Source organism: Dasypus novemcinctus, chromosome X (assembly GCF_030445035.2).
Source record: "Dasypus novemcinctus isolate mDasNov1 chromosome X, mDasNov1.1.hap2, whole genome shotgun sequence".
In the NCBI taxonomy this organism is placed as follows: domain Eukaryota; kingdom Metazoa; phylum Chordata; class Mammalia; order Cingulata; family Dasypodidae; genus Dasypus; species Dasypus novemcinctus.
The window spans coordinates 157,124,997-157,151,723 of record NC_080704.1 but is presented as its reverse complement, the minus strand read 5'-3'; the positions used below and the strand labels follow the sequence as shown (position 1 = coordinate 157,151,723).

Genomic DNA, 26,727 nt, shown 5'->3' with positions numbered 1-26,727 from the left:
GGGTGGCAAGAGGCCCTTTTTCCCTCTTTATGGAAATGGGAAGATTGATTCCTGCTTTCCACTTTACTCAAGGGAGGTCTTCCAGGATAAGGGATTTGCAGGAAAGTACTATCAGATCACCCAGGCTACGGAAGATGTCAGTCCTGTTGAAATAATTTCTGCTTTTCCCTAAAGAGCACAGCAAAATTCTCTTTTGATAATATAGGTTACCTGTTAACATAGATGAATCCTTCTAGAACAAGCAAAGATGAACACATACTTGTATGATTTTACATCATAAGTGCTAGAGCAAGGGTGTGAGGAATCAGCCCCTGAACCTGACTTTTCCCAACCATCTCCTAACAAAAGAGAAAATGTACTAAGTTTTTTCTCTCTTATTAAATCTAAGAAACACATGTAACACACTGGAAAAACTGTTCCTGAGACAGGAGAATTATATATTATTGCCAATGCCACCAATTCACTCACACAAGAACTGTGGTCCTTATTTACATAGCGGATGTGAGGGCAAAAAAAGACCTAAAAGTCATCATGATATTAACTCTTTTTTTTTAAGGAGGTACTGGGAATTGACATACGTGGGAGGCAGGCGCTCATACCACTGAGCTACACCCACTCCCCTAAATATTAACTCTTTTTGTTCTCTTGTTTGTCTGTTTTATTTTTTTTAAGATTCATTTAAAAAATTTCCTGTTTTCTTTTTTTTTGTAGCAAATTTTCTTTAAGTGTCGTTTTAAAAAAAAGATACATAGATCACACAAAATATTACATTAAAAATATAAGAGGACACACAACATCCAGCATCCGTTCCTGCAAAATTTTGTGCACTAAAGAACATTATCAAGAAAGATGAAACACAGCCTCCAGAGTGGGGGAAATATTAGCAAATCATATATTTGATAAGGGATTACTGGAACACCTACACCCAACAACTAAAAGATAAAGTACCCAATTAAAAATGGGCAGAGCAGTGCTCACTTTGGAGTACATATACTAAAATTGGGAAGATATAGAGATTAACATGGCCCCTGTGCAAGGATGACCCTCAAATATGTAATGCAGTCCATATTTTTAAGCTATGGGCCATAGTTAGTAGTAATATTTTGATGATATTCTTTCATAAACTATAACTTATGTTCCACAACAATGCAAAGTGTTGGTGGAGGGATGATGTGTGGGAATTCAACACATTATGCATGATTGTTTTGTAAGCCCACAATTTCTCTAATAACAATAATACATATAACAATGCAAAGTGCTGGTGGAAGGGTGATGTATGGGAATTCTACATATTATTCAGGATTGTTTTGTAAGCACACAACTTTTATAATAAAAAACATTTAAAAAATAAAACAAAAACAAAAAAACAACAACAAAAAATGAGGTTCCCATACACCCCATCCCCCACCCTCCCAATCCTCCCACATCAACAACCTCTTTGATCACTGTGGCACATTCATTGCATTTGGTGAATGCATTTTGGAGCACTGCTGCACTGCATGGATTATAGTTTACATTGTAGTTCACACTCTCCCCCAGTCCATTCAGTGAGTTATGGCGGGATATATAACGTCCTGCATCTGTCCCTGCAATATCATTCAGGACAACTCCAAGTCCTGAAAGTGCCCCCACATCACATTTCTTCTCCCCTCGCCCTGCCCTCAGCAACTACCATGGTCACTGTCTCCACATCGATGATACAATTTCTTCCATTGCTAGAGTCATAATAGTTCCACAGTAGAATACCAGTAAGTCCACTTTAATCCATATTTTATTCCTTCATTCTGTGAACCTAGGATTGTGATGTCCACTCCACCTCTAAATTGAGAGGGGGCCTAGATCCCACATGGCTGTTGGATGGGATTCTCCTGCTTGCAGGTGTAGGCAGTCTCAGTTCCCTGGTGTGGTGGTTGACCATCTTCACCTCCCTGTTAGCTGACCTTGGTAAGTCCAATGAACTAGAGTAGGTGTTGCTTCTCTGCTGAGGCTCAGGGCCCAGCTGGCACATGGGCAGTCCTGAGATTCAAGTCTCCTGAGTATACACCAAGCCCAGAACCAAGCACAGGTTCAATAAAAGTGACAGAAGAGTACTATGGTGGAGAGAAAAGAGCTCTGAGCTCTAAGATCTGGGTTTGAGTCTCAGCTCTGCTACTGGCTATGTGAACTTTGGTAGGTTGTTACCTTTTCTGAGTCTCAGGGTCCACATATGTCAAATGAAAATAATAATATCAGTCCCAAGGCTGCTGGGAAGTTTGAAGGAGAGAATGGATGTGAAAGAATTTAGAATGCCGAATAGTGCTGTGGCAGTTTGAATTTGGTGAATCCCAAAAAGAAAAGGTTGTGTTTATGAACTAATTTATTCCTGTGGATGTCGGGCCCTTTTGATTGGACTATTTCAGTGAGGCATGAGCCAGCTTGCCTCTTGCTGGGTCTGATGTAAATGGAGACACAGAAAGAGACAGAGACACAGAGAGCAAGGAATCTGCCATATTTGATCCTGCCATGTGAAAGAGAGGAATGCAGGAAAACAGAGAAGCACTGAAAGACTGAGAGAGATCCCAGAGTCTGGAAATAGCAGAACACAGAGGCACAGAAAGAGGCTCCCAAGGGGCTAGGCCCACGGAGCAGCTCAAGGCTGAAGAGAGAGCCACATAACCAGATAGCCCAGAGCTAAGTGGAGCAGCCAAGACTGAGAGAGGAGGCCTGGTAAGGCACAAGCCCTGTGCTTGGTTGCCCACAGCTGAGCTCCGGGAGCTGGGCTCCAGGAGATGGTGAGCCCAGAGGGGAAGGCAGAGACCTAGGTAGAGATCGCCTGCGGTCTTGTTTCACCTCGCTGCAGCTGACTCTGGTGAGGAATCATCTCTGATGGTGCCTTGATCTGGACATTTCATGGCCTTGAAACAGATTTCACCCTAAATAAAATTCCCATTTTAAAATCCAGCCTATTTCCAGGACTTTACATTGGCAGCCCTGTGGCAAACTAAGACAAGCACTATCCCAAAAAAGTACAGGTTTATTATGATTCACCCTCTGAGCTGTTGCACTGGAGCAAATGGGGTGTAGATGGAGCTGGTAGGGTTGTCACAGCATAAGCACCAAGCTCACACTGGATGCAAGACTGTCTATCAGAATAGGGAGTTGAATGAATTTGGAGAAATCATCACTTTATCTGGAACAATCTTCAGGGAGGGCCCTGCTGCCATGTCTGGGACTAAGCCTTGCCTTTCTCCTCCAACTCAACTACTATGGGTGGCGCCAAGAGTTCTGTGCTAAAAATAAAGAATATTTCCCTGACATCACTAACAGGGAAAGTGCTAAGGGAGAAGTTACATTGTTTATGGATGCCACGTGGGACCCTCTAGAAGGCTACAAGGTGCTGCCAAGGTCCAGAAAAACACCTACAGAGTGTCAGATGCCAGACTCCTCACTGTCAGAGTGAGAGCAGACAGAAACTGCACCCAAGAAATGCTCTGGATAAAGTAGGTTCCAGTCACAGGCCCACCTTGGAATGGGGGCAGTTTGCTCAACTTCTATTAAGTAGGTTCTCAGAGCTCAAAGATCCCTCAGCAATTCTATTTGGAATCACTTTTTTTTGTTAAAAGGACTGAGGTACCAAATTTTCCAATCAAAAGTATTTCTTTCATGGAGAGTGAGTGTAGCTCAGTGGTTGAGCACCTGCTTCACATTGTATGAGGTCCCAGGTTCAATCCCTGGTACCTTCTCGAAAATAAAAAAAAAAGATTTCATTCCTCAGGGGCAGCCTGAGATTTTTCAGCTTCCTTCCGAACTTTGAAGATGCAGAGAACCCACAGCCCCAACCCATTCTCAAGGGGTCTTTCCCGTCTTGTTTTTATTTTGCTTTTAGTAGAGGCAGAAATGAAGTTAGCCAATTTGGTTAAGTCTGGAAAGCTTCAGGCTGTTCCTAGATATCTCTCTTCAATTTGAAAAGTGGGGCACCCCAAAGGATACCACATGGTCAGTGATGGTTTGAAGGGCTCAGGCTGGTGGGGGTGAGGGGCCATGATTTCTAAGAAATAGAGTGATGGGTACAGTAGGAGGTGGGGAGCAAACAGGTGGGCCTCTATCTTCCAGGAAAACTTCTTTTCACCATTTTATACACTGGAAATTCACTTAAGAAGTTTGAAAATCCCTGCCCTAGGGCACAGGTGCCACGGAAGAGAAGTGCATGATTCTGGGGACTCAGCTTGCTCCTGCTTCAATGCTTTTTAGTGGCAAAAACAGAAAATGATGGTGATGTCTCTAGACCCTCTGGATTCACAGTGGAAAATCATGAGCAGTGTTGCAAAGAAAAAAAAAAGAATTCTCTTCTTCAAACCAAAGTTCAATAAAAGAACAGATCTTGTCTTCTTTCTGGAGACCAGCTTCCTGAAAAACAAAATATGTATGATGAGTAAGAAGCTGGTTCTAGGGTTAGATGAGAGTAGGTTTGAATCCTGGCCTTACCACACTCTAGTTGTATGACCTTGGGAAGTTACCTAACCTCTCTGAGCTCCAGCTTCCTCTTCTGTTAGATGGAGATAATAATGATACCTACCTCTTAAGATTATGGTGAGGTTTAATTGAGTTAAAACACATGTAAAGCCCCAAGAACAGTGCCTGACACATAAACACTCAACAAATGTTAACTATTATTGTGTTAAAGAGGCAGTGACTCTATATGCAATAGAATGACGTTGAATTATTGTGTGGCCAAGATGCAGCTTGGCTTATTGAGTCAGATCCAAGACTTTAAATCAAAGAAACCTGACACTGGCACTTACTCATTTTACGACTTTGGGCCAGTGACTTAACCTTAAACTTCAATTTTCTCACCTGCAAAATGAGGATAAAAATAGCACCTACATTGTAGGGAACTACTAGCTCTTATTTTTCCTCACTTCCAAGATTCTTGTCATTCTCCTCATCACTAATGACCTTGTCCTTCACTCTACCATAGGCACTCATTCCCATGGCTTCACTCTAGGCTTTGCCATCACCCACACAAGTGGCACCTTTGCAATGCCAATTTCAAACATCCACTCTTCAACCACCACCTCCTAAGTCATGGCTTAAGTAAAGTCTTACCAATGCATTTTTTACATCATCTCATCCTCCAATCCGTCAAATTCCATCTGCTTCTACTTCCCTCCTTGTGCAGCTTAGATTCCATGGCCCCTTATTATAATCACTCATTTACAATATTCTCAACAATTTCCCCCTCTCTGAATCCATCATGTTCACCTGCTAGAACCACAACCCTGGATGAACCTCACCATTTGCTGTCTCTGTTCATTGCATTAACATCACATTGCTGGTGAAAATTGCATAACTCAGCTGACACCTACTTGAAATTCACGGTCTCAAGTTTCAGATAGGCACTCAGAAATCCTACTTATGTTCGTCTTCTAGCAGGCTTTCTTTCCCAATGCCCAAGAAGACTCTTTCATACTTTTCTACTCCCTTTAAATATGCCACACACTCACTCTCAGCTGATGATCTTGTCCCAGAGTCAAAGGCAAAAATTACTCAAGGATTAATTAGTTAAGGATTAATACTCTTTAATCTTCCCACAAGCAAGCCTGCAAATCTTTTTGCACCTTTGTCCTCCATTTCCTTCAATGGCAGAATGGCCCCTCCTCCTATCAAATGTCAATGCCTCCACCTGTCCCCTCTATCTTCTCAATGACTTCACCCATGAAGTTATCCTCACCCTCCTATATCATCAGTCTCTTTATCTTTTCCATCACCATACAAATAGGATCTAATAATTTCTTTCTTACAAAAGGCCTTCCCAACACACCACTAGTGTGTTTAGCTACTGCCTCACTTCTCTTCACCCCTCAATGCTAGGCTTCTCTAAGAAGCTACTGGCAACAGCTGTCTCCACTTTATCATCTCCCATTCACTCTTCAGCCCACTCCAACCTGGCTTCTGTCCACACCACATACCAAGGTTACCTCTTATCAAGGTTAACAACATATCTGATGCCACATTCAGTGGAAATTTCTTTATCCTTTGATTCCTTGGTGGCTCTTGACACAGTTGACTACTCCATCTCTTTTGAAACATCTTCCTCTTTTAGTTTCTATACCACCACTCTCTCCTGTTCTCTTCTTACCACACTGACCACTTCTTCTCAATCTCCTCTGCTGCTTCCACATGTCCCCAATCTCTAAATGTTGGCACATCCCAGGGCTCTGTCCTCTGCCCTCCTCTGTTCTCTGTTGACACCCTCTCCCAAGGTGTTTCTATCCAGTGACCTTAAATGTCATTTATATACTGATCAATCTCAAATACTTATCTCTAACCCAGATTTCTCTTGTGAATTTCACCCTCACATATACAACTGTCTGAAAGGTAGATCCTCTTGGATGTTTTATAAGCACCTCAGATTTAACATGTCCAAGAGTTATGTTCTTCTACAGTCTTCCTTATCTCGATATGTATACCATGACCCACCCACCTAACAGCTAACCTGGATTCTTCCCATTTCCTCACCACTCCCAACCAACCCATTAACACATCTTAAGAGCTAAACTTCCTAAATAGATCTCAAATATCTATTTATCTCCACCTCTGCCATCTAATCTAGGTTATCATCTCCTCTTGCTTCTTGCATCCTAACTGGTTTCTCAACTTTCATTCCTGTCTTTCTCCAGTCCATTCTCTCCATAGCAGCTTACAAGACCTTATCAAATGCAAATTGGAATCACTTTACTTTCCCAATTAAAATCTTTCAAGGGAGGCAGATGTGGCTCAAGCCCTTGGGTGTCTGCCTACTACATGCGAAGTCCCGGATTCGGTTCCCAGTTCCTCCTAAAGAAGACGTGCAAGACAGTGAGCTGACACAAGAGGCTGATATGGTGAGTTGATGCAAAAGGATGATGGCACAACAAGACGATAACATCAGCAGGATGATGACACAACAAGATAACACAATGAGAGACACAACAAGCAGGGAGCAGAAGTGGCTCAAGTGATTGAGTGCCTCCCTCCCATATGGGAGGTCCCAGGTTTGGTTCCTAGTACCTCCTAAAAAGAAACGAAAATGAGCAGACAGCAAGTGCAAGACAACAGGTGGGCGGAAGGGAGAGAAATAAATAAATAAAATAAATCTTTTAAAAAATTCTTCCATGGCTCATCAAGTCACTTAGAATATAAGACCCAAACTCCCAACCATGACCCATAAGGCCCTGCATCATCTGGCCCCTGCCTACCTCTCCAGGCTCATCTTGTGTCACCCTCTCCCTTTCTAAGTACTCTCCCATATACTGTGTTTTTTTTTTTTTCATTCCTTACACACACCTCAGGGCCTTTGTAGAGGTGGATTCCTTCACCTTCAATGTTTGACACTAGGGTTGAGTACTTCATCAGGTTCCTGTTTAAATGTCACTTCCTCATGGAGGCCTCCTTTGACCACTGTAGCTGTTTGATATTATTGATGAGTTCCAAAAAGAAATATTGGATTAAGTTTGTAATCTGATCTGTACCTGGGCATGATTGAGTTATGATTAGGGTGTTGAGTCCCCACCCTTTGGTGGGTGGGAACTCACAAATAAAAGGCATGGCAAAGAACAGATTTGAGGGTTTTCTGATATTAGAGTTTTGATGCTGGAGTTTGATGCTGAAGACTTAAGCTGGGGCCCTGGGAAGTCAGCACGTAGAGGAAAGAGAAGCCAGCCCCAGGAAAAAAGGAACCTTGAACCCAGAGAAAAAGCAAGCTCCAGGAACGTAGGAACCCAGGAAGCCTGAACCTCACAGACATCAACAGCCATCTTGCTCCAAATAGACTTTAGTGAAGGAAGTAACTTATGCCTTATGGCCTGGTATCTGTAACCTCCTATCCCAAATAAATACTCTTTATAAAAACCAACCAATTTCTGGTAATTTGCATCAGCACCCCTTTGGATGACTAATACAACCACTTTATATAAAGTGTTCCCCATCATTCCTAATTCCAATACATTGTGTATTTCCTTCACAGCACTTATTACAACTTGGAAATATTTTGCCCTTTTTTTCTTTTGTTCTTTTTTTTCACTGGGATGGGGGAGGTCTGTCTCCCCCACTATACTATTAACCTTCTGAAGACAGGAACCAAGACTGTTTTATTCACTGTTTTATCCCCAATGTCCCAGTATAGTGCCTGGGAACATAGTAGAAGTTCAATATTTAGACTAAAAAAGTGAAATGAAATTTTGATGCATGCCGCTAAATGGATGAAACTTGAAGACATCGTGTTGAGTGAAATAAGCCAGACACAGAAGGACAAATATTGTATGATCTCACTTTTATGAAATACCTAGAAGAAGCAAACTTCATAGAGACAGATGTTGGTTTGTAGGTTATCAGGAATCGATATGGGAAAAGGGGCAGGGGGCAGAAGAGGGAGTTATTGCTTAATGGGTGCAGAGTTTCTGTTTGAGGTGATGAAAAAGTAAGGGTAATGGTTATCGGTGATGATAGCACAGTATCGTGAACCTAATTAATACTACCAAATTGTATACTTGAATGTGGTTAAAATGGGAAATTTTGAATTGTGTATTTGTTACTACACTAAAAAGGTTTTCAGAAAGTGAAATAATGCACAGGAAGTACTTGGCACTGTGTTTGTCAAATAGTAACATTATCTGTTATCATCTGCATGTTTATTTTGAAGCAATGCATAACCAGTGTCCATTTCTACAGATGAGAAAAAAAACATCAAATTTACTAAAAACTTTGGCACCAAAGTTTGTGGGACTCACCTACAGAATGTCTTCCACCAAGGTCTTTCTAACTGCCCTTCCCACTCCACTTGGCCTCTGTCCCACGGATGGGTGATGGCTGCAGAAGGGGACTAGGCCCATTTTGGAGGAACGGGAAGAGGATCTGCCTAAATTCCTACTGAAAGGCTCATTCAGTTCACTTTGAAAGGAGGTTAATGTAAAATTTAGAAAAAATAAAATGGGGGCAAAGGTGAGCAAGTCCCATGCCAACCCTACTGAACCATGAAGTGGGGTGTGGAGTCTGCCTTTAACAAGCTTTCCAGGTGGTTCTTATCAGGCAAGACTGGGAGATTGGGATAGTATTTTAAGAGCATGGGCTTTGCTGAGTATTTTGGTCCTTTGACTTGGGGCCCTAAGAAGTTTCCTGCTTCCTATACCCCCATCCCCACTGCCTCCCTCTGCCTGAAGCCATGGTCATAGGAGGGCTGACTTGCCACAGCTGACATAGCCAGGTACAATTCCCCACCTCTCTCAATTCCTTTCCTCATGGAAGTCTGATCCCCTGACCCCTTTCACAAGGTAACATTTTTCTTCTGCATGCGTTCTGAGCCTCTGTAATCGCCCCTCCACACTTATTCTAGGATAGTGTCCTGGCCACAGATAGACAGTGACCCCATGTGCAGTGCAATAATCTTACCAGTAGCTGATTTTAACTGTTATACACTTGATTTAAGTTTGAATTGTTTTTTGATGATTTTATGATGCTCTGCAAGAAAAGAGACAATACTAGCTCTGCCACTTGTTGCTGTGTTATCGTAAGGCAAGTCTCAGTTTCCTCATCTAGAAAATGGACATTTATTCATTTATTCACTTACTGTTTACTGCATACGTGTTGTGTAAGGCACTTAGGATATACTCATACACAGATCACAAAGTCATTGTGGGGCCTGAGCAGGATGAGCCTGTGTGTTATCCAGCTCATTAGTCAGCCCCCAATAAACGTGGCAATTTTTGGCCTATGGACAACTTCAAGTGTCAAGTTATCAGCAATTCCAAGGCTTACAATTTTTTTTTTTAAGTATAAACTGTTAACGAGTCCTTAGGAGACTGATGAGCTTGACTTTCCTACTTTGGAAGGCCTGCAGAGCACGTTCCCTTGACAGGGGCTTGATGGCAGAATCAGCCATGTTACAGCCTTCAAACCTCAGCCCTGAGGATAGTTTATGCTTTGTTTCTTTTACAACAAAACTATTGTTACTATATTAGCAGATATTTTCTTACCATTTCCTTTTTTATTATTATTTATTTATTTTTAAAGAAGCTTTAGATTACACAAATGATATATCGAAAATATAGGGGGATTCCCATACACCCCACCCACTCCCCTCTTACTATTTCCTTTTAAATGCTCTTTTATTGTTGCCAGCATTTGTTTGTCCATGCGTTCATTCATTCAACAATAAGTACTGACCTTTGAGCCAGGTGGTGTTGCAGGTGCTGGGGATACAGTGGTACACCCTGCAAAATCTCAGCCCTCACGGAGCTGACATTCTAGTGGGGAGCTATGTTTTGCCCCCACCCCCACTTTGCTTGATCGTAAAATGCCTGTGATTAGGGGCCATTGTGGCAGCTCTACTTTTCACTCTTCTCTTAAACACGTGACACAGAACACAGTGTGGGGCATGCAGGTGCCCTCCAAAATGGCTTACACTTTTTGATGACTTACTGTGTGCCAGGCATTGTTCTAAGCATTTATGTATATTATTTCACTTAATTCTCACCAAAACCCTATGAGGAGGGCATTATTTTATGCTCATTTTACAAATGAGAAAACTGAGGCACAGAGAGGTTAAGAAACATGACCAAGTTTCTGAAGCTAGCAAATAATGAAGCTGGATTCAAACCCAGTCTGTTGTAGCTCCTGCTGTCACTCTACCCAGATTATCTTCATTTGGTTTGTCCTCCTGACACCACTTTCAGATTGAGTGTGGAGCCCAGAACCCTGGCCTTTGGCCTCAGTCAGCATTTTCCCGGATTTCGGCGTCCTTGGGTGGCCCTGTGTGCTAAGCTGAAAACCTGGGACAGAGCAAGCTAATCCTCATGAATTTGTTCATTTTTTGAGTCACCTTAGTTGCCTTGGTTAAGTCAGGTTCAGGTAAAGGTACTCAGTTGCGTTGCCTCTACATCAAAATATGAACATGCTCAAGAACATGTTCAAGTGCATGGGATCTTTGAGAGTAAGATAAAACAAATTCTAAATATGAAAATATGAACTAAGAAAACTGAAGGTCGCTTTAGCTGCTGGAGATCCTGGTTTTTACACTACAGGCTTATCCTCAAATTTGTTCTCAGAATTTCAAGACACACTGTCAAAGACAGAATCAGATACCTACCTTCATTGGCAAGGCCGGTACTGGCAGGTCCACGATTTGGGGAGAAATAAATTTTCTTATCTAGAAAGGAAGAAGAAGAAAACATGATTGGAAATGAACTCTTTGGGGCTGGGTTAGAAATTGCATGCTAGCACTTCAGAGGACCCAAGTTACCTTCCCCTGTTTACGGAGTTCTGGCATATTTTCTCATATTAGATGCTACAAAAACAAAGACGCTTCTGTTTTTAAGGTCCCTTGGATCTCATTCCCACCTTATAGGCAGCATTGCTGATTAAGGATTGCTGACTTTCTCAACAGATCCTGACCGTCAGTTACCAATTAATATAACTGATGTCAACATTAGCAGGAGAGTCCACAGCAGTTGAGACTTTAATGATAAACATCGTTGTGAATGTGTCTAGAAATTCCAGGAACAGGATAATGGCTGAATTATACTTTTACCATGGTGTGCCTGGCATATAGTAGATGCTCACTAAATATTTGCTGAATTGAATTTGAACTGTGTAGAGTTGTTATGTTTGGGAGGCAATGATTTGAGCCATCTGAGATCTAACCAACTGTTGAAACAGGGTTCCACTGTGTGTATGCACAAGCATATATACAACCCAGTTGGCCTAAATTTCCTTCTGAATCCACTAGGAGTGGAGTTTGGAAAAATAGTAGAGGGATGGAGATTTTCTCAGGTTTCCCAAGCATGACATTTTTATGATTTTTCTCTTGAAGTACATTCCTAATCAAACTTTGGAAATGATGGAGTGGTGTTTTGATGGGAACTTTCCTTTCAGCATTAGGATGGAACACAGTGCCTGACTTTGGTAGCCTATATTCAACAGGCTCTTTGTGTGCTATATGTTTAGTTCAGCATACAGCGGCTTCCAGTAATTTATTCCAGGCATGGAGAACTAGAATTACAACTATGCCATGGACCAGGGAGCTGCAAAAGAAAATTGATCCAGAGTACAGAAAGCCAGAGGATGCAGACTTGGCCTCGTGAAACAGTAAAACATATCTTATCACTAACATTTCATATGAAAGATAAGTCTCAGAGTGGGTTGCTTTTTTTTTTTTTTTTTTTGGTGAAATTATAGTCCAGGCCAATTCTTCCCTGGCCTTTTTCACAAAGAAAGAAGACTTGTTTTTGATGGGTGTTTTGCATCTAGGAGGTGCTAATTAAATATCTGTTGGGTAAGTGAGTGAATGAAGGAGCAAGGGAACCTCAAGGGTGTTTTTGGTTCAAGGGGAAGGGAATGGTTAGGGAGCAGGAACCCAAGGGAAAAAGAGAAGGAGGAGACCAGTGCACAGGAGCAAGGCACAGGCAGCCAGGCACTGTGATGGTCCCCAGGCAGCAATGGGCCGCCTCTCCAGTCACCTGGAATTTTAATATGTGGAGCAGATGGTTGATATAGATTGCCCTTGTTTTTGCCCAGGAGCCTGGCATCATCACAAGTCACCAACCTGTTTGGAAAATAGAGTTTGAGCCTGTAGGTATGTCACAGTTCTGCTTTGCACATGGATTATTTAGTGACTCACCATGAGCTGAATACAGGACCCTACAATTTTAGGCAACAGACCATCATTTGCCTAGGGTAAGGCCAAGTCAACAGACTGGGGCAAATATTCAGGGCCAAGTCTGTCTGTCTGGCTATCTATGTAGCCCTTTAGCCAATAAACTGTGAATGTCGATGAAGCCTAGTGAAGATATATGGAAAGTTTAATCAGAACATTCCGTCCCTTAGGAGCCCCATGTCTGGAGTGGCAGCAATTAGTCTTGGCACCCCATCGCATGCCAACTAACTCAACGTCAACCAATCAGAAGCAATCCTCCAAGTGTTTAAAGGCATTTCCTTACAGTGGGTTGAGCTGGGAGGCAGGCTGAAGAACACTCCCTGGCTTCCGGCTGTCTGGGTGGAGTTGTAGTTCTCCCTCATGGCAGATTCTTGAGGATAGGCTAGGCATCTTTCTTGATGGAAGAGGCTTAGAAAGGACTCACATTTCCCATTAGGTTCAGGCCCTGGACCCATGTGCCCATCAGGGAAGTCCTGATGGTAACCAGGCTCTGGGGAGCTGGGGCTGGCTAGGGAGGAAAATTGCCACAGCTCACCAGGCTGAGTGGAGGGGCTGCCAGCCAGGTGCAGTGGGTACTGATCCATAGCCATGGGACCAGATACATCCAAGCTGCAGTTGGCTGCACCATGTGCAAGAGACACTTCTGGCTGTGGCTTTGTCCATGGAGAAGAGAGACGCCACAGATTTGGAGGGACGTCATCATCTGGAAAGGCAAAATTTAGAATACATATTAGAGAGCCAAAGCAAGTGTTGCTGTATTGATTGTTTTCAAAGTAGAAGTGGCTTAATTTTTCCTGATTACTATATTGCTATTTTGTTAAATATGAAGAAAATGTAAGCAGGTGAAAAGAAAATTAAATATTCAGAGACCACCACTGCTCACCTTCAGATGTACTTCGTTTTAGGACTTTTTCTATTCACGTATGCATTGTCTTCCCAATAAACATTGTTATTTAAGCTGATTTTTTCATCATTAAAATATTATAATTATCTTTCTACAGCAATGAAGAAAGCCAAACAGTAGCTTTTAAATGACTTCACAATATTCCACCATAAGGCAGTGATGTGACTAATATTAATAAATGTCATATTTGTGACCAGTTCAGTTACATTCACTTTTCAACTATATTAGCAACATTGCAAGGAGCATCTTAGAATATACAGCTTTGCACTCTTGTCCAATTAGCTCCTCAAGGTAAATTTTTTGAAAAGTAGAATTTCTTGATCAAAGGTATTTGGCATTTGGTTGTTGCTGTTATTTTGCTTCATTTTATAGCTGGTGTTTTGAATCCACTGAATACGAGGAAGCCACAGAACATTATAAAGGGTTTAATGCCTGCCTAATGTTGGTCCCCCACTCCATTTTCAAGAGGAATCTTGGGCACAGTGGTGTTAAAAGACTAGACCAAGGTAGCAAAGTAAATTAGCCAAGTAGGGATCTAAGCTGTAGCCATAAATGATGTACAGGGAAGTAGCTGTTTGGACCTCATTCTACAAAAGCAAAATGCTCAGGGTTAAGAGGTGACTATTTTTTCTTGCAAAGTTCATGTGGACTGGCTAATGGTGACGGGATCTCTTTTGGTCCCACAGTCATTATACTAATTGTACCCATAATAATGGCTGAATCTTAGGTTTCAAAAAGTCTAGAATAGCTCATGACATGGATGGGTGTTTTCCCCATTCTTAATACCAACTCAGCCAAGAGGGGAGGCGGGAAGAGCTCTGCCAGATGGTGCTTAAAACCTGAATATACCCGCATAGGGGAGCCCCACGTGCAAGGAGTGCGCCCGGTAAGGAGAGCCGCCCAGCGCGAGAGAAAGTGCAGCCTGCCCAGGAATGGCGCCGCCCACGTGGAGAGCTGACACAGCAAGATGACGCAACAAAAAGAAACACAGATTCCCATGCCGCTGACAACAACAGAAGTGGACATAAACAAGAACACGCAGCAAATTGACACAGAGAACAGACAACCGGGGTGGGGGAGGGGAAGGGGAGAGAAATAAATAAATAAATCTTTAAAAAAACAAAAAACAAAAAACCTGGATGCAAGCTAATGAAGGGGGTGGTGGCGAGCATGGACATGGAAGGTTGGAGGGCTGGAGAGGCTGACTGGTGCCCTGGTCTTCCCCTCCCTGTGCATCTCTCCCGGCTCTCCTGAATGAGAGGCCTGCAAAGTGGTCTCGGGGCACTGCCACCTAGTGCAATAGTTTTGTTTGTGATATTGATGATCAGAGCACATGAGCCCTAACCCACGTGGCAGAAGCATTGTGTCCAACATCTCACAGCCGTCACAATAAGCGATGGGCAAGAGTTGGCCTCTTATAATGAAACCGAGGGCAAGCAAGCACATTAGGATTTGTTCCCCATGGTGGGAGGGGGAGTTGTGCCAGCAGGAGGTGAATGCTACTTTAGAAAATTGATATCTGCAAACCAGCAGCAATTCAGGGTACTGCCTGGCACAAGTACAGTGATTAAGCTTATTTGGTATAATCACTGTCTGTGTGCTTCATGTTGAATGACGGTACTGGATGTCCAAAGCCCAAATTGGAAACAATGTGTAGCCTTTGACAACCAGGCAGTTTCCATGTGATGTGGCCTTACAGATCTTATACATACGACCCAGGAACTTAATCCTTGAAATCTGGAAAGCAGGGTTCCAGCGTGTTCTCTGCCTCCCTTCTGGGATTCTCTCACTGAATTGCTAGGAGGTGTGGGCGCTGTGTCACTCTCCAAGGTCCCATTTGCTCACTGCCATCAATCACCTAGTGCCAGAGAAGGGAGGGGAGGAGAGAACCCAGCCCAGAAGCCGGCAGCAGCTGTGGCACAGCAGAGCAGAGTAGAGTTTGAATGGAAAGATGTGGGGAGGGACAGGATGTCTCAATTCCAAGCTCACAACAATCCAGTGGAGAAAAGTTGCCTTTCCAGATCAGGTTTAGGTGTTGTGTCCCATGGAGTAAAGACCCTGAATTTTCTCAGGCTTCTTGAGCCAACTGCTTTCGCAACCACACTCATCTACCCTGTGGACGGGTGAAGACTTCCTAGACCACAGCCCGGACCTGCTCAAGCTACTACTGCTACTACAAGTGGCCCCAATGGTACTTTCTTACTCAAGTGCCTCCCCTTGGTTACCAGTGGAGGTGAGGGAAGGAACTGCAGGGGAGACTTTGATGCTTTCTCAAATTCCCAAACTCTTGTTAACAAATGGAGAGAGGAACCTTTTGATTTGGGGACACTTGGGATAGGATTTTTCTTTCAATGGGAATACAAAAAGCTTCCATCCTATGTCCAACCCCAGGCCTCTGGACCCTACCTCTTATTCCCATCCATGTCTCTAGAATTCCTGAGGCCTCTGGTCCTAAGACCAGGTCCTGGGAGTGCTAGTCTCCATGGTTCACTCTGCCTCATTAGGCGAAACTGGTAAGCCATTCCTCTGTCTCCTGGGCGAACCTTCCCACGCTCACATGCATGCATTTCTGGGAGCCCCAGAACCCTCCAGGAAGCATCTCCAGGCCCTGAAGAGTTTGCCTTCACCCAGGAAACCCCTCCACTCTATCCCCTGCATGGTGGCCCTACCTCTCTATTCTAGACTAGTCTCTGGACACACGGGTTAAATGTCACTTCCCGGGAAATGCCTTCCCCTGATCCTCCAATCCAAAGTTGGTTGTCCTACAAAGTTGGTTGTGACTACAGTCTGTTAATTTCTTTCATAGCAGTAATCATAATCTGAAATTAATTTGTTTGTATGTTTGTTCATTCACTCATTCACTGTTGGTCTTCCCCACTAGCCAGTATCTCTGAGAGGATGGAGATCATTTCTCTTTTGTTCAGCATCATATTCCCAGGAACTTGCACTGTGTTGGGCACATAGTAAGCTCTGAGTAAATACTATTCTAATGAACACATTCACACACGCACACGCGCACACACATGCTTGTACACACACACTCCCACTCCCAAACGTGTATAGTCACACACGAACACATGCACATACATGCACGCACACACCTCCCTCTCCACTGAATCGTGCATTTATTTGTACAAATCATTACAAAACCCAGTATGGGGCAGTTGCTGGCGCCCTCGCCCCACCCCAATGTGCAATGGTCCGCTGCGAACCTTCACTTCTACCTAACCCTTCCCACTCCACAGCCTCCTCCAGGAAGCCCTCTGAGTCCCTTCCAGATTCTGGAGGAGCAGGGAGCAAACTCAACCCATTGAAACCCCGCAATAAAGTGCCTGATCTAGAGCAAGGGGACATGTTCCCAGCCCCCTGGAGTCATCCAAGGTCCAGCTGGGTGGAGACCCTTGGAGCCCTGACTGGCTCCAGACAAAGAGCTCCACATGAAATCTACCTGGGATGGGGTCCCTACGCCCACCCCCACCCCCATACTTTTTCAGTCCCAAGGGCCCAGGCCAGGCTTTTCCAACAAGTGGAAAAGCCTCACTGCTGGATGGTAGAAAAGGAGTCCTGGCTCTTTAAGAGCCAAGCTAATGGCACGTGGGCCAAGGGGACTAAGAAAATAGTTTAAGATTTGTCACATTCCTGTCAAGTCCCCCAAATCCTGGGGGAGTTTGCACAAAAATACCCTAAAGTGTTTCAGAAGGAGATGGGGAAGGGAATCCCAGGCCCCTAGGGGCATGAGCTCCCCAGCAGGGATGGGGCGGCAGGATCTGGTCTTCGGGAGGACAGACACAGGGTGGTAGGTGAGAGAGGTGGGGAGGGGTCTCCAGCGCCACATTAGAACCCAACACAGGCAGAAGGGCCACTCTGAGCAGAGCCAAGACCTGGACCTGGGCCCCCATCCTCAGGGATCTCCCCACAGCCTCCACTATCCCACAGTTCTCTGGCTCAGGCTCCAGAAAGCTCCCCACCCGCGAACAACCTCTTTCTGGTGCTGGGAAGAGCACAGACTTTTGTTGGGAAAATAAAAAGCTGAAAAACAAAATAAATGGTTGATTGTTTGGGGGGAAAAAAAGCACAGACTTTGAAGTTAGGCAGACTTGGAGTTGATTTCCAGCTCTGCCACTTCCTAGCTCTGTGACCCGGAGCAAGTCCCCTCTCGGAGCTTCTTGCATAGTTGTGAGATTGAATGGGGCAATCCAGGCCAAGGGTTTAGCCCAGTGCCTGGTATACAATAGGCACTCAATAACTGGCAGTGGTTGCTGTTATTATTGTTAATCATTATTTGGGTTTATAAACCAAATTGGGGCTCGTGTTTCACAGAATTTCTTCCTGGTTTGCAACACTCAGTGTAACCAGTCACAAACAAAACATAATGGCAATGTGTGGGAGCTAAGAGTCCTCCCTGCCATCAATCACTTAGTGCTGGAGAAGGGAGGGGGGGAAAGTACCAAGCTGAGAAGCAGCAGCAATGGCACTTCAAGGCTGATGTGGAGGACAGAGCAGCTATTGGCTACAAAAGAGAGATTCCAGGAGCTTTTGATCAGTGTGTGTTCATTCCCAGAGAATAATACATCAGAGGGGGAGAAACAATTGTAAATATCTAATAGCTTTTGTTTATTGAGCCCTTACTGTGGACCAGGCACTTTGCTTAACCCTCCCCATGTATGATCTCATGTGATCCTCACAGCAACCCAGATGAAAAAAATAGAGACTCAGAGTAGTTAAGTAACTTGCCTAAGGTTACACAGTTAGCAAGTGGTAGAACTGTCTGATTCCAAACCTCATGCTCTTAGCTGCTATGCCTCTGCAATATTGCAAAGAATGCAATGAGCTGAGGACTTCCCCACACTACTTGAGTTGTGCGGGAGTGTCAGATTGGCATAGTATTTCTGGGGAGCAGTTGGTCAGTATATGTCAAAAACCTAAAATTGTACATTCTATTTGATCCAGTCATTCCAAATACAGCAACTTATTCTGAGGATATTATCACTGATGTGTGCAAAAATTTACCTCCAAGGATGTTCAAAAGAATGTTTATAATATAGCAAAAGATTCACAACAAACTAAATGTCCCAAATCTATAATAAATTTAGTAATCTATAAAAGGATGCTCTTGAGCCATTAAAATTATGCTGTAGCAGGACATGTAATGACTTGAAGAGATGAACATGACTTATTGTCAAGTTAAAAAAGAAACAGGTTACAACCCATTATGCACAAAATGGTGCTATGTTGTAAAAATTAGTATGTGTGCATAGACACACATGTGGGTTTTGTTTCCTGAATGTTTGTCTGTGTTTTCCAAACTTTCAAAAATTACCACATACTATTTTTGTGATTAGAAAATGTTATTTTTAAGGCAAAACTTAAGAAACCACTTGACCAGGGAATCTCCCAAAAGATGAGAAACAGCTGTGAAAGGCCCATTTGAACTCCCTAATGTCCTTTTAAAAAGGAGATCATTCAAAGATCCCTTCAAGTTGTGTTTTCTTTTCCGAAGTATAGCCAGTCTAAATTATATCTAAGTAAGTAAATAAATAAATAAAAGCCTTTGACTTGGTAAAAAGTGAAACCAGGAAATGCCATTGCATTTCCTAGTCACTCGGGTCTCAGTGCTTGGGCTGCGCATATTTGGCTTCACAGAACGTCCTTAGAATGTAGGCGGGCTGGGGCTGCGAAAGCCTATGAATGGGAGCCTGTTCTCCACAGCATGGCTTCGCTGTGCTGCGTGGCTTGGTGCTGGCCTGCTGGGATTGAGGGGCTGCTAACGGTCAGGAATGAAAGGTCACTTCATGGATTTCCCACCGTTTTTCGAAGCTGCGCTTATCTCATGTAACACTTCCAGTGAACACCGGCTGGGGAACTGGCCTTCTTTCACCACCACCCCCACCCCAGGCAGCAGGGCGTTTGAGAAACTTGATCCTAGCTGCGATAAGAGAGACCTTTTTGAGGGAGACAATCTTTCCTTCATATGCATAATCAGTGGACAAACATTTATCTAGCCCTTACTGAGCTCTGAGAGGGAGAAGATGTCTTCACAGTTGGGGGATTTGTGAGGTTCTCATGGGGAAAAGGCAACGATCAAGAAGGCCCATGGAGAAGAAAGCCGCCCCCTCCGTTTGGCCTGGGAAGGGTAGAGTGTACAAGGCTCCCCTAAGGCTGCCTTGGGCAAGAACTAGGGCCCAGTCCGAGTTCCCCTGGTGGGTTGGGGCTTCACGGAATGCTAGGGGGGGGGGGGGTGGGCAGGTCAGATTGCATAGGAAACAGTGCAGCTGCCACACAGAAGAACACCCTGGAAAGCCGGCAGTCCAGTGGAGCCGCTCACTGCTCTGTGATCCTAATGTTGTGAATTTAAACATTTATTTCTACCTCAGCCATGGCAAAACACGTCAGGGTATGGCAACACCACCATCACAACCCCCCGAATAACTCATGCATGTATTATGTGTCGCTTACCATGCTTTGTCTCATTAACCCCTCCCAAGCAGGCTTCTATAGTTAAAAAATATTTCATTTTAGAGACAAGGAACTGAGGCACAGAGAGGTAAAGGGAGATGTCACACCGTTAGCAAGAAGTGGAGTTGGCCTGGCCCCATGTGCCTGGTTCTAAAGCTGTATGCTCCACCGCACTCCCTCTCAGACATCAAAACCCTGTGATCCAAATCACAATTTCTTTCATTCATTCATCCAACCAAAAGCTATTGAGTGCCTTCCATGTTCCAGGCACTTTGCTAGGTACTTGGAAAGTAGCAGTTAACAGACCAAAATCCCCGTTCCCATGAAATTCACAGTCTTGAGAGAAGGAAGAGACAAGAAAGAAATACATGAACAGAAAATATGTCCAGTGGTGACAAATGTTAAGAAGAAATATAAAATAGGTTAAGATAACAGAGAGTGACAGGGTGAGAGCTTCTTTTTTTTTTTTTAATGCTGTTCAGGAGCAGATGTGGCTCAAGCAGTTGAGCTCCTGCCTCCCATGTGGGAGGTCCCAAATTTGGGTTCTGGTGCTTCCTGAAAAAACAAGAATAAAACAACAAGCAAAACAAATGATAAAACCAACTCAGGGAAGCCGATGTGGCTTACTGGTTGAGCTCTGGCTTCTTGCATTTGAGGTCTCGGGATCAATCCCTGGTCCCTGGTCCCTAAAAAAAAAGGGAGGGAGCTGTTCAGAGAATGCCTATTTAAAAGGTGACATTTGGATGGAGGCTTGAATGAAGAAAGGGTCAGCCATGTAGGTATCTGAGGAAAGAGCATTCTCAAAAGAGGTGAGACCAAGTGCAAAGGGCTTGACGCAGGATTGTACTTGGCATATTGGACAAATAGTGAGGAAGCTGGAGTGGAATGAGTGAGGGGGAAATGGAAGAATATGGGATGAGAAAGATAACAGGAGCCCAGATGAGGCAGGGCTCTGTTTAAAAAGTTTGGTAGGGAGAGGGAAGAAGAGATATGATGTGGGGACATTTTCAGGATTTGGAGTTGTCCTGGGTGGTGCTGCAGGGACAGATGCTAGACCTTCTGTGTCCTGGCATGGCCCACTGGGTGGAATGGGGTACAGTGTAGACTACAATGTAGACCATTATCCATGTGGTGCAGCAGTGCTCCAAAATGTATTCACCAAACGCAATGAATGTCCCACAACGATGAAAGAGGTTGTTGATGTGTGAGGAGTGAGGTGAGGGGGGTGGGAGGTATATGGGGACCTCTTATATTTTTTAATGTAACATTTAAAAGAAAATAAAGAAGAAGAAAAAATTTTTAAAAAGTTTGGTTTTGATTTCGAGTGACACGGGAAGTTGTTGGAGAGTTTGAATAGAAAAATGACATGATCTCCTTTTCATTTTAATGGCATCATTCTTACCGCTGGGTTGAGAATAGACCAAAGGGGAGTTAGGGCAGAAACAATGAGACCAATTAGGAGGCTATAGCAATAATTCAGGGACGAGATGATGGCTGCTTGGACCAAGAGAGACAAAAAGAAGCATTCAGCTCTTGGATATACTTTGAAGGTAGACTGGGGGTGTGAGATAAAGAGAGGAGTTAAGCATGACACCAAGTAATTGGAAAGATGCATACTGGCCATTTACTGAGATGGAGAGACTGCAGGAAGAGACTGGGAGGAATATAGAGCTCAGTTTGGATCTATTTGGTCTGAGGTTTCTATTAGACATGTGAAGTGAAGGTGTCAAGTAGGCAAATGGATGTACAGGTCTGGAATCCAGTTTGGGCTGGGAACAGACATTTGGAATTGATCAAAAGATAGATGGTATTTAAGACCAAGTGACTGGAAGAAATCACCTAGGAAGTAAGTGTAGATAGAGAAAAAGTGTCTGAGGCCTGAGTCTTGGGGCCTTCAAACATTTAGATGTAGTAGAGAGAGGAGGGGGATCCAGCAAAGGATCTGAGGAGTAGTAACCAGGGAGGCAGAAGGAAATCCAAGAGAGTATGATGTTATGGAATCCAAGTGAAGGAAGCATTTCCAAGAGGAGGGAGCAATCAATTGTAGCAAATGGTGCTGGAAGGGCAAATAAGACAAAGACAGACAAGGACCATTGGACTTGGAAAATAGAGGTCACTGGCTAACCTATACAAGAGTGGTTTCATGGAGTGATGAGGATGGAAGGCTGAGTGGAGGGCATTCAAGAGAGTATGGAAGGGTGGGCTGCAAAACGAAGCAGAGAAATGGAGCCATAGACCAAGAGTTGCTTTTATTCCAGGTTTGGGGTTCTGCTGGGTGAAGTGGGCAGAGGAGGCAAGGGACATGAATTGATGGTGCTTACAAGGTAGGAATTGTAATGAACGCAAAGCAATGTGTTCAGAACCTAAAAATCCAAGAGTCAGTCAAAGCTAACTGACTTTGACTCTTCCGAGGAAGAAGTCAGATCAAGTCAGATCTGAATCCCACATGCCCATTTCTCAGCTCTTGATACATGTCAATCCCTAGAATGTCAAAAGATCACAGTCTTTCATGCTCCTGCTCTGATTATTCAACACATGTTTGGACATCCTTTCCCCACTCTCCACCTAACCTCTCTTGCCCACTTTCACAACAGGCTCTACATCATTTCCATTTGTATCTGTGGCTACCGCCCACCCTTTCACAGGTTTACTTAATCCAAAATACTCTGAGTAAAGCATATCACCTGACTAGAAATGTAATTTCTAGGAAAGAAGTAAATTCTGCAAGGGTGAGTATATCAGACACACACCAACTCCCTGTTGTGATACAAAGAGCAAAGTCAAAGTGATGTTGTCTGGAAATAGGTGAGCTCTTTCCCTGCAGGCAGAGTCCCCTTGTCCACTTTACACAAAGCACCCCACTGGGAAGTATGCACACCCTCCAATGGGAACAAAGCATTCAAAATGTGTGCTTGGGAACTGTAATAGAGAGTCCTTAAAATCAACCAGACCCTGGTCTAGTTGCCCATTTCAAAAGAGTGGCGAGGAGTCAGACTGATTCACATCTAACTGTCAGGGGGCAAGTTCCCCATTAGATACCAGAGGCATAGTACCTGGGGCCCACAAATACTTTGAGGGACCATGAAAATGTTTTAACAGTTTTTTAAAACAGGAGAAAAAAATGAGCAACCTACAGAGCATGAATATAAAAAATGAATCCAGCCTGGGTTAAATTCATTCTGATACCAATGCAATTCCAAAATATGCTTTGTAATAATCTTTCATGGAGGAAGGTGCCCATGAAGGTAAAAATGTCTAGTGAAAGTCATATCGCAGCCCTGCCACCTTAATTTTTATGACTTCCTCCAAACCTGAATATTTTGATGTACACATTTTGACGCAACACTCTTGAATTAATTTATTTGAGATGTAAAAAAATTACCAATTAATGAATGCAATGGACACCCCAAACCCTCCAGCCTCTGCCCTTGCTCACCAGATCAGCCACCATCATCTGAGAGGAGGCTGGGAACACCTACATGTGACATGCTTTTTCTTATCATGAATTCTTTGGTATTTTAGCCCCACTAGGCAAATAGTATTGATAATAATGATAAGAGTGAACAGTTTTAGAGCTCACATGTTGAGCACTTCCAAGCATGTCAATGAACTGGTTTTTCAGTTAAAGCCGTGACAAGGAACTGCAGCCTCCTCCTGCCTGGCATGCTTACCATTCCTTAGGATCACATCTTCACCCTGGCTCGAGGGGCTCAATTCCCGGGGGCTCTTGACATTGCCCAGAGCTCTGGAAAAGTGCTCATCTACCACGCTGCTGATGTCCCCTTGGAAATAGGTGAAAAGGATACACCTGGAATTCCACTCCGTCTTTATAGGCCTTTGCCTACCCCTGGGCAGTAGGAAAGCAGTCTTCTTCATTTCTTCCATTGTGGGTGACACGAGTGACCGCTGCAGGCAAAATGCAAAATGTCACTGGCACTATTTTGCAAGTGGCCCGGTTATGGCTTGAATGAACAACCTTAGGGGCAAGTGGTTTGCTCCCTAGCAAGTACAGGCCCTCGTGGAGGTTCCAGGGAACTACCAAGCTCCTGAGCTGCTCCATGATGCTCGGACAACAATGTTCTTCTGATCTGAGGACCAGTAAGGAGCCTCATTAAGTCAGTGTCCAGGGAACAACAAGACAGAGCTCTACAAAGTACTATAAGGGACCTTTTCTTACAAATGAGAAGAATTATGTGACTACATGACTGGAGTAGCACGATGAAACGAAACAAACAAGGACCATAAAGGCCAAATACAAGAGTAACTTGCCTTCTGGGGAAGAGCCTTCCTTCAAAACAAATGAGCCAAGTCCAGCTCAGAACTGCGCGTAGATTCCCCTGGACAAAGACATGGGCTTCCCTCAAGAGCATGCCTCGGCAATTGGGTGGGTACTTGAAAATGTCAGTTTTCATAACAAGAATTGCTCTCGATCTTGACCACTTGCATTGCAAGAGAATAAAACACATCAAATTCTCCTGCTCCCCCTGATGCTCTAATCTATGTATGATACTGTCGGGCTCCCACCCATCCCACCCCATCCTGCAAACTAACAATTATAAACAACACACAGTTCTAAGGCATCCAGACAGATATATTCTGAATCAAAAATAGATAGCAAAAAAAGTTTTCTAAACACTAATATATTGTGGCAATATTGGAGGAGAGTTCCTGAAACATTGTAAGATTGTAACCTTTGTTCACCACTGTGTCCTCAGCACTTACAGTGTCTGGAATAAAGCAGATGCTCAATAGCTGTTTGCCAAATTGTCTTAAACTTGGCCTCCATCAGTGGCATCATCGTATCCTAACTTTTGAGCCCCTTGAAGACAGAGCCTGTCATTTTGCACCTGGCACACAGTGGCACTCAAGACATGCTGTGGCCTTCCTTTACTTGGAAAGTAGCCTGTCTGAATGATTCTTTACCTTTGACTACCCAATCTGACCTCCAATGCGCTCTGGCTAAAGACTTATTTAATCTATTCCTTGTTGTGAATATAACGAAAATGACTAGAGGTTAATAGACTGTCTCCCTCTCTAGCCTATGAGATCCTTGAGGACAGGAACTTCTTTATCATTTCTTTATCCTTGGCATCTAGCACAAAGTAGGCTTTCAGTAAATGATGGCTGAATGTCACTTCACGGAGAGAAAGCACAACACAGGGAAAACTTATCAGATGATTCCAGAAGAGAAGACCTGTAATTTTTTGCTTGACTCCAAAACAAACCAGTTGTGTAGCTTTGGGGGAACTAAATAGTCTCTCAGCTTCAGATTCTTCTTGGATAAAATGATGGAGCCAGAGTATATGAATTCTGCAGCCTAGTCTTTTATGATTCTACTAGAAGTCTCAACAGATTATGATGGAGACATTAGACTTCAAAAAATTGTTTTTAAAATTAAAAAAAATCAGTACAGTGTTTGGCAGTTCCTTATAAAGTTAAACATATGCTTACCATATGATCCGGCAATCTTACTTTTAGATCCATTTAGCCAAGAAAAACTAATCATATGTTCACACAAAGACTTGCACAAGAATGTTCATCACAGCTTTACTCGTAATAGCTGAAAACTGGAAACAATCTGAATATCAGTCTCTAGGAAAATAAGGAAACTAGCTGTGATGTATTTATACAGTGGAATACTACTCAGCAATAAAAGAGGACTAAGCTACCAATTCATACAGCATGGATGAATCTCAGAAACAGTATGTTGAAAGAAGCCAGGCACAAAAAAACACATATTGCGTGATTTCACTTAAATGGAACAGGCATGAATAATCTATGATGATAGAAATCAGAACAGTAGTTGCCTGTGGGGTGGAGATTGACTGGTAAGGGGCACAAAGACACTCCCTAGCTGAGGGGCCCCTTTATTCAGTGAATCAGCAGGGTGGGTCTGGCATAAGAGAAAGAGATGCTTCAAAGCTGGATCAAAGGGAAGTGAGTGAGGAAGAAGGAAGGGTGAGACTCTCCTGGAGAAGATGCTTCTATGTCAGTGCCTGGCTTGTAGCAAAAGCCTTTTGCAGACAAAGCCCTGGGGCCAAACTTTGCCAGCTGTGCAGTCAGAATAGTATAATTTATTAACAGTCCACACAACTCATAACATTCCCAACTCACAAACTATAAAGATACCGAGTACTTCAAGTGGGTCTCAAAACGGTGTCCAAGCTTTTGCAAAAATCTTTTTAACACAGAATCTCACATCAGCAATTTAGCCTCAACTCTACCACATGGACCCATTTATCACATTTCTGCAAAATGGTACCTAGTGTCCCAGGAGGCTGGGGTGAGTCAGAGGTGTTGCAATGTCACTTGAACCAAAAGCCCAAAGGGGCCAGATGGTACCTCTCATTGAGCAAAGCTTGTGATGCCCTTGAGTCCTTCCCACATGAATTTCCATACCACCATCCCCCGAATGTCCCATCTTCTCCTACCTTAATTTCCAATTATCAGTTGAGGCAGAACAAGATTCTATGGCTGCAGGAAGGTGTGTTATGATGGCCAGAGATGCCTGGCCTACTTTAGAGCAGTTCTGCGCTTGTGAAGCAGTAGCTGGGGATTTTGTACCCTCCCCTTCCTACTTTTTCCCTTCTAGCTGGGGCTGTACAAGGCGTTTCCTGCTAGGTATCTATTAAGAATGCAGAAAATGCACTCCAACAAGTCAACCAGGTTGGGTACCTGCAGGAATGAGGAAAATGGCTAG

At 43.6% G+C, this 26,727-nt stretch overlaps 1 protein-coding gene and 1 non-coding gene across 3 annotated transcripts; one reads left to right on the top strand and one right to left on the bottom strand.

The window, feature by feature from the left end:
* Nucleotides 1–416: 416 nt before the first annotated feature.
* On the bottom strand, nucleotides 417–26,605 carry VGLL1 (vestigial like family member 1). 2 transcript variants are annotated; one of them, XM_004457501.5, is made up of 5 exons: nucleotides 26,459–26,605; nucleotides 23,699–23,933; nucleotides 12,951–13,370; nucleotides 11,102–11,161; nucleotides 417–4,386 (listed from the first exon to the last, which is right to left on the bottom strand). In XM_004457501.5, exons 2-5 carry the CDS (start codon nucleotides 23,910–23,912, stop codon nucleotides 4,343–4,345), a joined length of 738 nt encoding a protein of 245 aa, XP_004457558.1. In that variant the 5' UTR covers nucleotides 23,913–23,933; nucleotides 26,459–26,605; the 3' UTR covers nucleotides 417–4,342. The 2 variants fall into 2 exon arrangements, with proteins under 2 accessions (XP_004457558.1, XP_023444241.1); XM_023588473.3 differs by having other exon boundaries at nucleotides 13,203–13,370.
* Nucleotides 971–1,073, top strand: LOC111763901 (U6 spliceosomal RNA). Its single transcript, XR_002796636.1, has one exon. It is a non-coding gene; the product is annotated as a U6 spliceosomal RNA (small nuclear RNA).
* Nucleotides 26,606–26,727: the final 122 nt, after the last annotated feature.

Coding starts and splice junctions, on each gene's coding strand:
- VGLL1 (XM_004457501.5), bottom strand. CDS start 23,912: ATGGAAGAAATGAAGAAGACTGCTTTCCTACTGCCCAGGGGTAGGCAA. Junction 11,162..12,950: donor GCCTCCCAGCTCAACCCACT/GTAAGGAAATGC, acceptor CTTCCTTTCTAG/ATAAGAAAATTTATTTCTCC. Junction 4,387..11,101: donor TACCGGCCTTGCCAATGAAG/GTAGGTATCTGA, acceptor TTTGTTTTTCAG/GAAGCTGGTCTCCAGAAAGA.